Source organism: Macaca thibetana, chromosome 6 (assembly GCF_024542745.1).
Source record: "Macaca thibetana thibetana isolate TM-01 chromosome 6, ASM2454274v1, whole genome shotgun sequence".
In the NCBI taxonomy this organism is placed as follows: domain Eukaryota; kingdom Metazoa; phylum Chordata; class Mammalia; order Primates; family Cercopithecidae; genus Macaca; species Macaca thibetana.
In genome coordinates, this window is record NC_065583.1 from 70,072,615 (window position 1) to 70,090,546 (window position 17,932).

General features: G+C 38.5%; 1 protein-coding gene across 1 annotated transcript in view; it reads right to left on the reverse strand.

The window, feature by feature from the left end:
- Positions 1-17,932, reverse strand: part of CAMK4 (calcium/calmodulin dependent protein kinase IV) — a 258,982-nt gene that overhangs the window by 13,820 nt on the left and 227,230 nt on the right. Inside the window, exon 8 of the mRNA XM_050793067.1 lies at positions 1,301-1,376. Coding sequence (XP_050649024.1) covers positions 1,301-1,376 — 76 coding nt within the window. The remainder of the gene's footprint in view (positions 1-1,300; positions 1,377-17,932) is intronic.

Genomic DNA, 17,932 nt, shown 5'->3' on the forward strand with positions numbered 1-17,932 from the left:
CATTGAATTTTTTTAAGATTACTATTAAGTTAAAAACAACTTTAATTAAAAGCTTTCTGCTGTGGACTGAATTGTATTCCCCCCTCCAATCCCAAAATCCATATGTTGATGCCCCAGCTCCCAATGTGATAGTATTTGGAGATGGAACCCTTGGGAGGCAATCAGGCTTAGATGAGGTCATGAGAGTGGGGTCTTCCTCATGGGATTAGTGCCCTCATAAGAAGAGACTCCACAGAGCTTGCTCTCTCTTTCTCCCCACCATGTGAGGACACCGTGAGAGGGCGGCCATCTGCAAGCCAGGAGAGGGTCCTCAGCAGAAGCTGACTGTGCTGACACTCTGGTCTTGGACTTCCAGCCCCCAAACTGTGAGAAAATCGCTTTCTGTTATTTAAGCCACCCAGTCTATATATTTTGTTATGTCAGCCCAGGTAGACTAATATACCTATTTTCAAACCCTTCAAAATTTCTCTAAATTTGAATATTATGCATTCCAACAACTAACTTTGTAGTACTCTCTAAATGGCAACTAAGTCTCCTTGTTTTGAACTAAACTCTTGAAAGCATCGATATCTTATTTTTCAGTTGTTCTACAGTATTCTTCCTTCAGACGCTCTTCTATTTGGTTGATTTTTTTTCATCACCACCTTCAGTTCCAAGATGTCTTTAGCAAATTTCATGAAACTCCTTCTTTCTTACTAGACAGGAGCTCAGGAATGGAGTTGGGGATACCAGAGGTTAAAATATTTCACTCATTTATTTTTCTCCCAAGAAATTTGTGTAGGGTGTTAAATTTAAGACCCTTGAAAACCTAACAGAAATAAGAAACAAAATTGATAGCTAAAATGCATTTAAAATATTTTTAAAATATTCCTGATAAGAAATATACCAGTTTGGAATTGCTTAAGAAATTAAATAGTCATTTGCCCTTTTAAAAGGAATAAGTCTAATAATTTTCTATGAGATGCAAATAAGTAAAATAAGAGCAAGTTTACACAGGTGGTCTTGGGCTCATATTCTTTACTATTGTCAAGTAATAAATTGTTTCCTAAATCTGCTGTACATTACATAGTGGATATAGACATAGGAAAGCCCTGGACAAGAATTCTGGTCTCAAGAAAATTACAAAATAAAAGGCAATGTTCATTTTCAGGAAATTCTATCACCAACTGCATTTAATATGTAACAGAAAATCACAAAAAGGCAAAAAGTAATCTTTACGGTTTTTATGAGAATTAGAGGTACCTAGAAAATGTCACAGAAAGGTAAACAGTTTCCATAAATATTGCTTTTCTTCACTTACAAGATGTAGGTGATTATTCCTACAGACCACATGTCCACCTCAGGTCCATAGGCACAACCTCTAAGAATTTCAGGTGCTGCAGAAAAAGTGAAAATTGTGTTAAATTAGAGCTTAGTCAACATTTATATTTTAATATCAAGCAATGGGAAAGAAATAAATTCATCAAAAAAGTTTCTGAACAGTTTTATAATCAATCTTCTCTCCCCAAACCACAGTATGAAGCTATAAATACTTATGTCTATTTTAGTAAGAGAGATTATAGTCTATCTGTGTTTGGGATGCATAAAATAACACTATTAACTTTAATATTCTATGTCAGAATATAATGATACTGCTCAAATCAAGTAGATAGAGCTATATCTCTGCTACAATAGACACAGTACTTCAAAGGGAGCTTTGTACATAGAAAAGAAAGAAAGTTAAGCATAAGAGGGGAGAAAAAAGTCACAATTATGCTGCCTTGAGATCTAGACCTGCTGGGAGCAGGGTGTGTCAGCAAGTGTGTGGGTCTGACAGTGTGCAGGGTGGAAACCAGTGCAGACGGTGAGGAGGGTTGACAAGTATCTAGTCTGGACAGTTGCAGCAGGAGCTAGGAGGTGCCCTGGCACATGTCCTGGCATTGAGAGATGCATGTAGGTCTCCAGAGAGCAGCTGATCCTAATCAGCTTGAGGTCATGAACTGAGAAAGGGGAACTTATCTGTGCACAGTGAGGCGGCTTGTATTAGTTCTGCCTGCTGCTGTGAAAAAGGAAGGCTTTCTCAGCCATAAAATAGTCCTGGTGTGGAGAATAGCAGTATCTTTTATATTTTTATTACCTTAGATTTGTGAAAATGGGTAATTAACTGGATCCAGGCACTTTCCCTGAATACTAACGGTGTTATTTGTTTGCCTATTTAACAACAGAAGAAAAGGGGAAGTGACAGCCCCACCATCTATGGAGAAATAGAGCTCAGGCCTGTTGTCCAGAGTGGCCTTTCTTGATTTTGAACACAAGTGCTGTAGGTGCCAGCAGCGTTCTCGAAGAAGGAGCTTCTTGATTAATGCTGATGGCTGCCTGAGGAAGGCCTTGGGGGTGAGGACACCACAACATTCTCTGGGATGGGGGTTGGAATGCAAGTAAACAGGATTCTCTGTCCACGCTGACTGGAAATGTCAACATTCAGTGTTGCCTATCAAGATGAGCTCTGGGGCCAGGCGTGGTGGCTCACACCTGTAATTCTAGCACTTTGGGAGGCCGAGGCAGGTGGATCACCTGAGGTCAGGAGTTTGAGTCCAGCCTGGCCAACATGGTGAAACCCTGTCTCTACTAAAAATACAAAAAAAATTAGCCAGGCATGGTGGTAGGTGCCTGTAATCCCAGCTACTCGGAAGGCTGAGGAAGGAGAACAGCTTGAACCCAGGAGGAAGAGGTTGCAGTGAGCAGAAATGGCACCACTGCACTCCAACCTAGGCAACAGAACAAGACTCTATCTCAAAGAAAGAAAAAAGTAAAGAAAGAAAGAAAAAAAGTGAGCTCTGGAAGGAGGCTATCCTCATGGGACTCTGGATTTACCATACAGGAAGGAATACTGTGGGTGTTCCACTGACCTATTCCCATACTATCCCTTAACTCTCATCATGTTCCAATTAGAGGTTTCTTTTCCCTGTAGAAGCTGGGTTACATAAAATATGAGGCGTCTTCAAAAAGTTCATGGAAAATGCATATTATAAAAAAATTATGCATGAAACTCACAATTTTTTGTACCAAAATAAACTTGTACTAACTTGTCATAACATGTCCAAACAGGATCTAGTTTGAGACACTAAAAAGGCGAAGACTTCAGTTTGAAAAGAGCCTCTATCTGAGCAACATGAATTCTGCTAAAACTGAAGCAAGAACAAACATCAAATTTATGGTAAAGCTTGGGTGGAAGAATGGCAAAATCATTGAGGCTTTATAAAAAGTTTGTGGGGACAATGTTCTAAAGAAATTAACATTATACAAGAGAATAACTCATTTTAAGAAGGGATAAGACAATGTTGAAGATGAAGCCCATAGTGGCAGATCATTCACATCAATTTTTGAGAAAAAAAATTAATCTTGCTCATGGCCTAATTGAAGAGGACTGGCAACAGCAGAAGCAATAGCCAACACCACAGACATCTCAGTGAGTTCAGCTTACACAATTCTGACTGAAAAATTAAAAGTTGAGCAAAGTTTCCACTCGATGGATGACAACACTGTTGCACCCAGATCAGATGCAGACAAAAATAGAGCTTTCAATGGAAAGTTTAAACAAGTGGGATTGAAATCCTGAACCGATTCTTCAAAGAATTATAACAGGACATAAAACATGGCTTTACCAGTATAATCCTGAAGACAAGGCACAATCAAAGCAATGGCTACCAAGAGGTGGAAGTGGTCCATCTAAGCAAAAGCAGATTGGTAAAGAGCAAGGGTCATGGCAATGGTTTATTTGGATGCTCAAGGCATTTTGTCTGTTGACTTTCTGGAGGGCCAAAGAAAAATAACATGCATTTCATATGAGACTGTTTTGAGAGAGTTAGCCAAAGCTGTAGCAACAAAATTCCCAGGACACATTCACCAGAGAATCCTTTTCCACCACAAAAATGCTCATGCTCATTCCTCTTATCAAACAAGGACAATTTGGTGAGACTTTCAATAGAAAATAATCAGGCATCTACCTTACAGTAGTAACTTGGTTCCTTCTGACTTCTTTTTGTTTCCTTATCTTAAAATCTCTATAAGGAACACTTATTGTTTTTTCAGTTAATAATGTAAAAAGACTGCATTGACATGGTTAAATTCCCAGGATCCTCAGTTCTCTAGGGATAGACTAAATGGCTGGTGTTATCACTTACAAAAGTGTCTTGACCTTGATGCAGTTTATGTTGAGAAATAAAGTTTATATTTTTTCATCACTTTTCACCATTTTCTTACAAACTTTTTGAAGTGCCCCCTACATGAGATAAAGAGCCTGTACAGTGAAAGGAGGGTGTGCATTCTAGCACGCTACACAGCAATTCAGCAAGACGCATCCTTTAAGGAACTGTATCTGCAGCCAAAAAGCTTTATTTAATCTACAGGTGAATTATTCCTAGAAAATTTTTCTTTTAAGGTTTAATTAACAAAATTAAGAAACAGGCATGGCTGATGCCAACTATCATCGTTCACTCTGTCAGGTTAGCTTTCATTCTCTGGAGCAACCTGTACCCCACAGAAAGTGTCTTTGAGCCCAACAGCCCTGACAGTGAACTTACATTTGTAAAGGGGAACTCAGATTATGCTGCCATTGCAGGAGGGCTGCTATTGCCTATTTTTGTCTCTGGGAGCTGTTCCAGTCAAGGGGCCGAATGCACACATATTGAGCATGCATATTCAACATGCGTTAGTCCTTCTCCATGCAGGTCTTCACATCAGTGAATCTTATCCTGTCTGAAATGCTATCAAGCCCCACATTGACATTTAAACATAAATATAGAAATATTTTGGGAGAGTCTTTTACATTTTCTGGATCTTGGTTTTTTACCTCTAAACTGTAAATGAATCCAAATAGCTGATTTCCAACTTAACTTTGAGTTTTAACCTGCTACCCATTATATTATTAGCAAAGGATGTGTTACTGATCATTTAACAAGAAGAGAGAACAAGAACAAGCATTCTAACCTGTAGACCTGTTCCTTTTCTCATTTCTTCTGCTATAACAGCTACTGTGCATGCTGCCCTGTAGGGACTCATCCTGTTGGCTCCAGTGAAATCAACCCTACCACCCTGGGCAGACCAGAGACAGACACATACTGGCAAGGGTCAGGTGTTTTCTCTAGGCATTGCTAATAGCTCCCAGCGAAAGAACTCTAAGGAAAATGAATAGTGTGCCACAAACTGCTTTTTGGATCCACTTTACAGGGACTTTCATACCTGACATGTCAAGTTCTGACCTATCTGTCACAGCACTGGGTGCAACCTTACTCTCCAAAGGCAATTTATTTCTTTGTGAAGCATTGTACTGCAATGTGAGTAAACTTGCCACGTTAAAAGTTAAATATCCCACAGTGAAGATAACAGACAAAAGGAATAAAAAGTGTTTATGCCATCCATAATAAATTTATCTTAAAAATAATTGTTTTTAAAATAACTTATTTTGAAAATCATAAAAAATTGGGGTGAAACACAGTCAAAATACCTAGACACAATTAGATATCATTTTCAATAACTTTCAAATATATATATATATATATATAATTTTTTTTTTTTGAGACGGAGTTTCACTATTGTTGCCCAGACAAGAGCCTAATGGCATGATCTCAGCTCACTGCAACCTGCAACCTCCGCCTCCCAGGTTCAAGCGCTTCTCATGCCTCAGCCTCCTGAGTAGCTGGGATTACAGGTGCCTGCCACCATGCCCAGCTAATTTTTTGTGGTTGTTGTTGAGACGGAGTCTCACTCTTTGTCACCCAGGCTGGAGTACAGTAGCATGATCTTGGCTCTCTGCAACCTCTGCCTCCAGGGTTCAAGCAATTCTCTGCCTCCGCCTCCTGAGTAGCTGGGATTATAGGCGCGCGCCACCATGCCCAGCTAATGTTCGTATTTTTAATAGAGATGGGGTTTCACCATGTTGTTCAGGCTGGGCTCAAACTCCTGACCTTGTGATCTGCCCGCCTCGGCCTCCCAAAGTACTGGAATTACAGGTGTGAGCCACCGTACCCAGCCTAATATTTTAAATTACTAGTTAATATGGCATTGACTTTGTTCAGAACCAGTAGAACACACTCAAGTAATCTAGATAGGCCCTTACCAAGAGCCAGAAGATTTTTTATAATAAAGTTCAGGCTCTAGCACCCCAGCTTCAAGTCTCCTAAGTAATAAATGTCCTTGCAGGTAATGCTACTAATCTGTGATCTCCTTAGGGTGAGAAAGTTGGCTACTTTCAATTTAGTTCAAGAAAAAACATCAATTAATATATCTTTTAATGGTATAAGCACTCTGGCTGTCCTTCATATCTTTTCTCACCTCATTATCAAACCAAACAAAATAGAAGAAGAAAATCATTTTAAGGTATAAAACAGTTTTTGTGATATTTTTATTTTTATTCCAGTAGTTTTGGGAGAAAAGGAGGTGTTTGGTTACATGGAAAATTTCTTTAGTGGGGAATTCTGAGATTTTGGTGCACCCATCACTTGAGCATTGTACACTGTACCCAGTGTGTAGTCTTTTATCCCTCATCCCCCTCTCACCCTTTCCCCTGAGTCCCCAAAGTCCATTTCTATCATATGTATGCCTTTGCATCCAAATAGCTTATCTCCCACTTATGAGGGAGAACATTTGATGTTTTGTTTTCCATTCCTGAGTGACTTCACTTAGAATAATGGTCTCCAGTTCCATCCAGGTTGCTGCAAATGTCATTATTTCACTCCTTTTTATGGCTGAATAGTATTCCATGGTGTGTGTGTGTGTGTGTGTGTGGGGGTGTGTGTGTGTGTGTGTGTGTGTGTGTATCACATTTTCTTTACCAACTCATTGATTGATAAGCATTTGTGTAAGTTTCTTTTTCACATGACTTGTTTTCCTCTGAGTAGTTACCCAGTAGTGGGATTGCTGGATCAAATAGTAGTTCTACTTTTAGTTCTTTAAGGAATCTCCACACTGTTTTTCATAGTGGTTGTACTAGTTTACATTCCCACCAACAGCATAGAAGTATTCCCTTTTTACCACATCCACACCAACATGTATTATTTTTTGATTTTTTGATTATGGCCATTCTTGCATGAGTAAGGTGGCATTGCATTGTGGTGTTGACTTGCAAGTCCCTGATCATTAGTGATGTTGGGCATTTTTTTCATATGTTTGTTAGTCATTTGTATATCTTCTTTTGAGAATTGTCGATTCATGTCCTTAGCCCATTTTCTCTTGCTGATTTGTATGAGTTCCTTGTAGATTCTGGATATTAGCCTTTTGTCAGATGTATAGATTGTGAAGATTTTCTCCCACTCTGTGGATTGTCTGTTTACTCTGCTGATTGTTTCTTTTGCTGTGCAGGAGCTTTTTAGTTTAATTAAGTCCCATCTATTTATCTTTGTTTTTGTTGCATTTGTTTTTGGGTTCTTGGTCATGAAGTCTTTGCCTAAGCCCAAAGACTTAGGGTTTTTTATGGGAGGGTTTTTTCTGATTTATCTTCTATAATTTTTATGGTGTTAGGTCTTAGATTTAAGTCCTTGTTCCATCTTGAGTTGATTTTTGTATGAGGTGAGGGATGAGGATCCAGTTTCATTCTTATACATGTGGCTTGCCAATTATCCCATCACCATTTGTCGAATAGGGTATACTTTCCCCACTTTGTTTTTGTTTGCTTTGTCAAAGATCAGTGGTTGTAAGTATTTGGCTTTATTTCTGGTTCTCTATTCTGTTGCATCGAGCTATGTGCCTATTTTTATACCACTATCATGTTGTTTTGGTGACTATGGCCTTATAGTATAAAGTCAGGTAATGTGATGCCTCCAGATTTGTTCTTTTTGCTTAGTCTTGCTTTGGCTATGCAGGCTCTTTTGTGGTTCCATATGAATTTTAGAATAGTTTTTTCTGACTCTATGATAAATGATGGTGGTATTTTCATGGGAATTGTATTGAATTTGTAGATTGCTTTGGGCAGTATGGTCATTATCACAATATTGATTCTACTCATCCATGAGCATGGGACATGTTTCCATTTGTTTGTGTCATCTATAATTTCCTTCAGCAGTGTTTTATAGAATTCCTTGTAGAGGTCTTTCATATCCTTGGTTAGGTTTGTCCCTAATTATTTTAATTTTTTGCAGCTATTGTAAAAGGGGTTGAATTCTTTATTTGATTCTCATCTTGGTTGCTGTTGGTGTATAGCAGAGCTACTGATTTGTGTACATTAATTTTATATCCTGAAATTTTGCTTAATTCATTTATCAGATCTAGGAGCTTTCTGCAGGAGTCTTTAGGGTTTTGTAGGTATGCAATGATATCATCAGCAGACTGACAGTTTGACTTCCTTATTAGCGATTTGGATGCCTTTTATTTCTTTCTCTTATCTGATTGCTCTGGCTAGGACTTCCAGTACTATGTTGAATAGAAGTGGTGAGAGTGGGCATCTTTGTCCTGCTCCAGTTCTCAGGGGGAATGCGTTCAACTTTCCCCCATTCAGTATTATGTTACCTTTGGGTTTGTCATAGATGGGTCTTACTAAATAAAGGTACGACCCTTCTATGCTGATTTTGCTGATGGTTTTAATCATAAAGGGTTGCTGGATTTTGTCAGATGCCTTTTCTGGGTCTATTGAGATGATCATGTGATTTTTGTTTTTAATTCTATTTATATGATGTATCATATTTATTGACTTGCATATGTTAAACCATCCCTGCATCCCTGGTATGAAACCCACTTGGTCATGGCGGATTATCTTTTTGATATGCTGTTGAATTTGGTTCGCTGGTATTTTGTTAAGGATTTTTGCTTCTGTATTCATCAGGAATACTGATCTATAGTTTTCTTTTTGGTTATGTCCTTTCCTGGTTTTGGTAATAGGGTGATTTCATAGAATGATTTAGGGAGGATTCCCTCTTTATCTTTTGGAATAGTGTCAATAGGATTGGTCCCAATTCTTCTTTGAATGTTTGATAGAATTCAGCTGTGAATCCATCTGGTCTTGGACTTTTTTGTTGGCAATTTCTAAAATTACCATTTCAATCTTGCTCTTCTTATTGGTCTGTTCAGAGTTTCTATTTCTTCCTGGTTTAATCTAAGAGGGTGGTATATTTCCAGGAATTTATCCATCTCCTGTAGGTTTTCTAGTTTATGCACATAAAGGTGTTCACAGTAGCCCTGAACGAGCTTTTGCATTTCTGTGGTATTAGTTGTAATATCTCCGTTTTGTTTCTAATTGAGCTTATTTGGATCTTCTCTCTTCTTTTCTTCGTCAATCTTGCTAATGGTCTTTTTTTCTTTATATATTATTTTAAAGAACCAGCTTTTAGTTTCATTTATTTTTTGTAATTTTTTTGGTTTGTTTCCATTTCATTTAGCCCTGCTCTAATCTTAGTTATTTCTTTTCTTCTGCTGGGTTTGGGTTGGGTTTGTTCTTGTTTCTCTAGTTCCTTGAGGTTTGACCTTAGATTGTCTATTTGTGCTCTTTCAGACTTTTTGATGTAGGGATTTAAGGCTATGAATTTTCCTCTTAGCACTGCCTTAAGTGCAACCCAGACTGATCCTTAGGCAACATCACCATTAGTAGGCTAGAGAGAAGAAAAGGAACATTTATTATTTACAGAAATTCAAACAGTAGAGGAAGTTCCACAGGACAGAATTAGGAATTGTGAGTGGATGTTGCAAGGCACAGATTTCTGGCTCAATATACAGGACAATATACTAACAACTAAAGCTGTCAGCAATAGTGGGGTCTATCTCCTTCGTTTGGGAGTGTTCACAAAAGCTGACTGACTCATCACTCAGGATCCAAGGCTATCAGCAAGGAAAGAGAAGGAAGACTCCTGTTAAGTTTTTTATATCACCCATTAGATACATAGTATGTGGTATTAAATAATATCACCAGAAAACTGTCTATGTATTCTATACATGTAAACTAAGTTGAGGATTATGGCAACCACTTACTTAAATCAAAGTTAACCAAATATATTTTGGCTTGAGATGGTTGATAAAATCGAATCTCAAGAGATTGTCCCCAGTGTCCTCTCCTGACTTCTCATGTTCTCTTTGAGTTTAGATACAGTATTTTAATGTAATGGTAAATCCTTAACTTCTGGATCCCTAGACTATAAATCATTTTCGATGCCCACTTCCATAGAATACACAGCTCTTAAGATTATTTCCTTTGTCTTGACTTTAGATAACCTTATGACTATGTGCCTGGGTGTTGATCTTTACACGATACATTTCCCAGGTGTTCTTTGAGCTTCCTGTACTTGGATGTCTGGATCTCTACCAAGACCAGGGAAGTTTTCCTCAATTATTCCCACAAATATGTTTTCCAAACTTTTAGATTTTTCTTCTTCCTTAGAAACACCCATTATTTTTAGGTTTGGTCATTTAACACAATCCCAAACCTCCTGGAGGCTTTTTGCATTTTTTAGAAATTTTTTTTCTTCTTTACTGAATCGGGTTAATTCAAAAACTTTGTCTTCGAGCTCTGAAGTTCTTTCTTCTGCTTGTTCAGGTCTATAGATGAGACTTTCCAGTGCATTTTGCATTTCTCTAAGTGTGTCCATCATTTCCAGAAGTTGTGAATGTTTTTTATTTATGCAATTTCCCTGAAGATTTTCCCCTTCATATCTCATATCATTTTTTTATTTCATTTAATTGGACTTCACCTTTCTCTGTTGCCTCCTTGATTAGCTTGATTATTGACCTTCTGAATTTTTTTTCTGTCAATTCAGGGATTTCTTTTTGGTTTGAATCCATTGCCGGTAAGCTAGGGGGATCTTTTGGGAGTGTGAAAGAACCTTGTTTTGTCGTATTACCAGAACTGTTTTTCTGGTTCTTTCTCATTTGGGTAGACTATGTCAGAGGGAAGATCTGGGGCTAAAAGGCTGCTGTTCAGATTCTTTTGTCCCACACTATATTCCCTAATGCTGTGCTCTCCCCCTTCCTCTAGAGATGTGGCTTCCTGAGAGGCAAACTGCAGTGCTTGTTATTAATCTTCTGGATCTAGCCACCCAGTGGAGCTACCGCAGTCTGGGCTGGTAGTGGGGAATGTCTACACAGAGTCTTGTGATGTAAACCATCTTCAGGTATCTCAGCCATGTATAGCAGTACCTGCTCCAGTGGAGGTGGCAAGAAAGTGAAATGGACTCTGTGAGGGTCCTTAGTTGTAGATTTGTTTATTGCAGTAGTTTTGTGTTGGCTGGCCTCCTACCAGGAGGTGGCACTTTCAAGAGAGCATCAGCTGTGGTAGTATAGGGAGGATCAGCTGGTAGGTAGGGCCCTAGAGCTCCCAAGAGGTTATGTCCTTTGTCTTCAGAGTTTTTAGACTGTCTCCTGGGGCCTGCAGGAAAAATCTGCTTCCTACATAGGGTCTGTGGATTCTCTCCCATTTGTATATATTCTTTTGAGCATTGTCTATTCATGCCCTTTGCCCACTTTTTTTCTTGCTGATTTGTAAAACAGTTTTTAAAAATGCATTTTAAAAGACTTAGAATCATCACCTTTTCTGAATTAGTAAATAATCATTTATTGATTTTTCTGTCTGTGTTCCAAGTGAATCCAATCTGTCTACCACGTCCTAAAATTATCTTACTATTCATGTTATTGCTCATAAAACACTAAATGATACCGAGCTCCCACAAAACCTCATACTCCAGTCTTCAATGCAGAATAATTTTGGTAAAGGGTCTTAGAATTCCCAAGATGCCAGACTTCCTTTTTAAAAAAGAAAGTTAAACTAAATATAAAAATTATACAAAAATTCAAACCTTATATATTATATATTCATTAACATACCATCTAGGTCTAAGTGTGATTTTTTAAACAAATAAGATGATGGCACCACTGAAACATTTAGAGACTGAGTATCCCTCTAGAGATTAGGATGAATTTCACTTTATCAAATAAAATCATTGTAACTAGTTTTCAAAATGATCCTAAAATAAAAAGCATCAGATATGGCCTAGGGCTTACTTATAGGGACCATTGGTGCTAAACTTGCCTTCTTTTCTTAAATCTCTAAGAGAAAAATTAAAAGGGATGATTTTGGTCATTGACTGTACTTTCATTTTGTCAATGCCCTAGATAAGCTTTATGATTCTTTCTTACTTACTGAGTTAAAACTACAGAGTGGCACTCTTCATCAGAAGACCTTTCACACTATTAGTAACTCTTTTGGAAAAAATTTGAGGGAGACTAAGGTGAATGAAGTCAACTGGTTCGTTCATTCACTCATTAAATAAATCATCAAATATTTATTAAGCACCTGCTGTGTGATGGGCCAACTATGCTTGGGGGTGCTAGGGGAATAATGAGGGGGTTAAAGAGAACAAGTTTCTGTCATCTAGGAGCTTACAGTTGGGTGGAAGATGTAGACATTAATCAAAAACATCAAAGGAAGAAATGCAAAGTGATAACTGGAAATGCTTGGAGGGAGAATAGTTTTAGTAGGGGGTTGGCCTGGTCACAGAGGTCAGGGAATGTGACTGGAGCAACCAAAGTTTGAACTGAGATGTAGAGGATCTACAGAAGTTAATTAGGCAAATGGGGAAGAAGCTGAAGGAAAACAGAAGAGAGTTGCAAGTGGAAAAAGTTATGCAAAGACCCTGTGGCAGGAAGGAGCAAGGGGCACTGGAGGAACTGAAAGAAGCCAACATGGCTGGAGCATGGCTCAGGTATCCAGCCATGCCTAGGTGGGATGAGCAGTGCCTGTGAGGCAGGTAGAGGCCAGAATGCAGATCCAGTAGGTCAGGGGTCTTGTTTGTTTCAAAATTCTCTCCATTCTTTCTGTTTCAGCAATTCAAAACATATGGGAAAAGATCTATTTACATCTGAAAGCCTGAACCTGACTTTCCAGAATTATTGTCCCTATTAGAGCTGGAGAGAAAACACTGGGAATTTTCTTTTTCTTTTTTTGTTTGCTATAGAGGCTTGTCTTGAATTCAGAGTTTTCTGGGAGCCACAAAAACCCACTGTATCTTGAGCCCAGCATCTAGAGTCTCTCTAAATTGTGCCTCTGGGAAGGAAGAGGGAGGAGAGAGAAGAGTGAAGGGTGGACGGGATTTATCTAGGGAGGCAGAAAAGCAGTGTGAGGAAATTCTCTGTGTCTGTCCTTTTCCTAGCTTGGCCTAGGAACCCAGAGGAGAAGAATGCACTTGAGGCAGCTGCCTATGGGTGGCAGCAGTGCCCACAGTTGGGCAGACTCCACACTGGGTGCTTTTCTCAGCATCTGTACTTTGTGCGGTCCTTTGTTTAGCTGTCATCCACATTTGCTAAGAAAGGAGCACAACCTGTTTAAAACGTGGTGCAATTTTTGATTTGATAAAAAGATAATGCCCCAGTTCAGGAGACTAAGTGCAGTGACAAAGGTGCAGATGAGACTGAAATAGACCTGAGACTTCCAGAGGGGGTTGCCTCTGGCTAGAAGCAGCCTTGTCAGCTTACTACAGTGAACCTCAGAACATTCTCAATTCTATGCGTATCATGCTCTGAAAGGTTGAGAAGGACTGAGAAAGTATTTGGGGCTTCTGTCATGTTAGTTTTCTGTGACTTGAGAGTGGAGCGAGAAAAGAAAAAGTTAGGTGTTTTGAAACACAAGTGATATACTTTATGTTCTAACTCACTCTTTCCTTTCTCCAGGGCTCTTGATTTGCTGCATGGCAATTATCAGTCAATCCAACTCCCACTTCATGTTTTTCATTTAAGCTGTTAAAATAGTCTTCCTTACCACAAGAATTATATTATTTTCTCTTTGTATAAATCTTATAAATGAGTGAAAATAGTCTGTTTATTTTCCTCATCTTTGTTTTTTATTTTTAAAATAATATCCTGAAGAGAAAATCAAATATTTGAGAACACCTAGTGCTTTCAAAAAAGGAAAAAAAAAATAGAACTTATTTTTATTGCCCTGTGAAATTTGCTTTTCTGTGAAATTCCATCGAGCCTTCCTAACTTGATGTCATTGCCATTTTATCCAACTCTGAATCAGACCGAGTCTCCAGGTCACTTCAGAGTTTTGATAGATGCCAGCAAAGTAGTATTAGCTGTTGAAAAGCTACCTTTCAATTTTTGTGGGATGAAGTAGGATAAAATAAATAAACCCATCTCATCCTGATATCAAAGTTACATAAAAATCTCTTCAGTAGATGGAGGTGCAAAGATAAAGTAGTGGACTTAGAATTTAAAGTGTCTCGTGTTAAGTGTGAAAAATGTTACGAGGTGGGTGCATTGTTTGAACTAAGGAGTTCGAGACCAGTCTGGGCAACATGGTGAAACCCTGTCTCTACTAAAATACAAAAAATTAGGCCAGTGTGGCAGCGTGTGCCTGTAGTCCCAGCTCCTCAGGAGGCTGAGGCAGGATAATTGCTTGAACCCGGGAGGTGGAGGATGCAGTGAGCCAAGATCACACCACTGCACTCCAGCATGTGTGACTAAGTGAGACTCTGTCTCAAAAGAAAAGAAAAGAAAAGAAAAACATCATGTTTTTCTCTAACGGATAGATATAAACCTTCTCACTGATGATTATCAATAATAATTCTTGCAAAACTTATTTTTATTTTATGCATATTCTTTCTGTAATAACATTTTAAAGTGGAACATTTTGTGGGTGTTCTGGTCCAAAATAAGACATTTTAAGCAAATCTTCTACCCACTTGCTATCAATCACCTCTTCCTTTTGACCTCTTTTCCTCCCATCATCCCACCCCCACATATATAATAATAGAGTTGAATCCTCACAGAGCTGTGAATTCTCTGGCACAGTTGGTTCTGTTCTCCAAGTAGTGTCTTCCATAGAAATGGGCATCAAAAATGATTTACGGTCTGGAGACTCAGAAGTTAAGGATTACCGTTACATTAAAAGGTGGTCTCGGGCACCTGTAGTTCCAGCTACTTGGGAGGCTGAGGCAGGAGAATGGCCTGAACCCAGGAGGCGGAGCTTGCAGTGACAGTGAGCCGAGATTAAGCCACTGCACTCCAGCCTGGGTGATAGAGTGAGACTCTGTCTCAAAAAACAAACAAACAAACAAAAAAAACCTGTCTCTAAACTCAAAGAGAACATGAGAAGTCAGGAGAGGACATTGGGGACAATCTCTTGAGATTCAACTTTATCAGCCATCATAAGTCAAAATATATTTGGTTAACTTTGATTTAAGTAAGTGGTTGCCATAATCCTCAACTTAGTTTACATGTATAGAGTATATAGACAGTTTTTGGTGATATTATTTAATACCACACAATATGTATCTAATGGGTGATATAAAACTTAACAGGAGTCTTCCTTCTCTTTCTTTGCTGATAGCCTTGGATCCTGAGTGATGAGTCAATCAGCTTTTGTGAACACTCCCAAACGAAGGAGATAGCCCCTACTACTGCTGACAGCTTTAGTTGTTAGAATGTTGTCTTGTATATTGAGCCAGAAATCTGTGCCTTGCAACAACCACTCACAATTCCTAATTCTGCCCTGTAGAGCTTCCTCTACTATTTGAATTTCTGTAAATAATACATGTTCCTTCTTTTCTTTCTGGCCTACTCATGGTGGTGTTGCCAAAGCATCAGTCTGGGTTGTCTCCTTTTCTGCCTTGGGGATACCTGATAGTCTCATGACTTGACATACCATCTATATGCTGGTAACACCCATATTTATATCAGTAGGCAAGTTGACATGTGGACCATATATTCCCTTCTGCCCACATGTCACTTCCACTTGGATATCTAACAGGCATGTAGAAATTAACAAGTCCCAAGCCTGATGCTCCAATGTCTTCCCATCTCAGTAAATGTTAACTCCATTCCTTCAGTTGTTAGTTATCCCCTCTCCTACCTACTATTTTCTCCCCTTGTCATTGCATTCCAATCAACCAACTAACTTTCTTGGTGGACCCTAAAGACACCTGGTGTGTTCTTGCCTCAGGATTAGTGTGCCCCATCCCCTTCACCTGGAACATTCTTTCCCTAGATATGTACGTGGTTTGTTCTCTTTCTCTCAAATTTTTGCTTACATATTCCATTCTAACACAAAGCCTTCCTTAATTACCCTGTTTAAAGTGTAACCCAGGCTCCTTTTCCAACTTTATATTATAATTTCTATGGGAAATTATCACCTCTTTCTGTATATTTTACATGTGTTTTGTCATTTCTCCCACTAAAATGTATTACAGTATACTTAAGGAAGAGTTCTTTTGGTCTGGTTTTTACTGCTATATCTTTACAACATACAACAGTGCCTAGTGCATAGAAGTGCAACAAGTATTTATTAAATGACAAAAAAACCTGATTGTTTTACACAACTAAAGTTCCACAGAAACCACTTTGTTCAGGGCAGTACCAAACCAATATAAAGACCCCAAAGACGCAGTTTTCTTCAGATTTCAAACTTCTAACACAGCTTAAACTAAGTTCATGCCCAGCCTGCAGAGTCCCTTTCCTCTCCATGATCAAGAACAAGATGAGCTCTGGATGACCCTTCCTCGCCACCCTGTATCTGTCCCTACTTTTCCTTTACCTGGCACTACTCAACTGACTCAGATGCTGCAAGCATGCCCGTGGCAGTTATGATGGCTTGGGGACACAATCTCCTTAGGGAGAAAGTGGGGCTATGGTCAGGAGGGGAGATGGATATGCGGCACCCTTCAAACCTGGTTAGCATTCTCTGCCTCACTTCCTCTCCCCTTCCCTGGTGGTCTCTTTCCCATTGTCCAAAAGCCACACAGGAACCCTAGTGTGCAGCACATGAGCCGGTCAAGTAGAAAGTTACAGTCAGTGTAATTGGAATTTTACTATGCTTTTAATTAACTCGATTTTTAAAAAGTTGATTGTAAAAATGAAGTTACCACTTCGGGTATTTAATTCATTATTGGGTGAGATCATTCTTTACTTGATTGGATTGCAGTATAATTTAAGACTCTTATTATTTCACTTAAGCTATTTATTCTTCCAGAAATGAACACAAACACTATGGTTTTTGTGAAACTATACTAAAAGCTTCTATTTTAGATTCTAAGATGTATTTCTTTAATTTAAATTTTCCTACTTTTTTCATATGTGTTCATGTTACAGAAAATGTAGCTTATTGGCTAACCTAACTTTCAGTTTTGTTAAGAGTTAAGCAGAAATCTCTTCTGTTCAACTACAAGCGGTTGAAAATTTGTCTTAAATTTTGGCATAGTGAATCTAAAGGCTTATTTCTTTTCAAAGTAGCAATGTGTCAAGTGTGTGGAATCATCCTTGAAATCATGAATGGGCACTAATGGAAGATAAGACTTGCTTAATTGTGCTGTGTCATCTTAGAAACTGTTCTGTTGATAGCACTTTACGAAATACTTTCTATGGTAATATATGACACGTTCAAATGTAAGGTCTGCTTGATATGTTCCAATAAGCTCCCTAGAAGTTATTCCTATTTAAAAGCTTTGTAGTTCCTGGATTGTTGAAAATGGCTCTGTATAATGCGTGTGTGTGAGGAAGAGAAGATTATTCTGTTTATTTTTAATAAAGTACCCTTAAATTTATCCTTTTAACCTATTACAATATTAAATTAAAATATCCTTCTTTTTTTCTCTGGCTGTAAAAATATCAGAAACTCAGAGTCCCACAGCTATCCAAAGAAACTTGAATTTCCCTGATAAAGGCTGTCAGAGCACAGGGTCATCTCTGACCAGCTCATTGACCTCCATAAATAAATACAATGCAGTGAACTCCCAACACAAAAGTGGCACTGACAGATCAGATGCTGGAACTGACTCAACGAACTTCAGCACATCTCCTGTTTTATTCAGTGTCTGATCACTGAGGAGACTTTGTTTTCCTGTAGTCATCAAAACTAAGAAACAAATCCCATCTTTTATCCAATCATTTCCAATTTTGGAATAATAATTTTAAGTAAGTAAATATTAAGTTACACAGAAGGATACTTTTTTCAGTGTAACTTCATACTTACCCAGTAGGAAGTGCC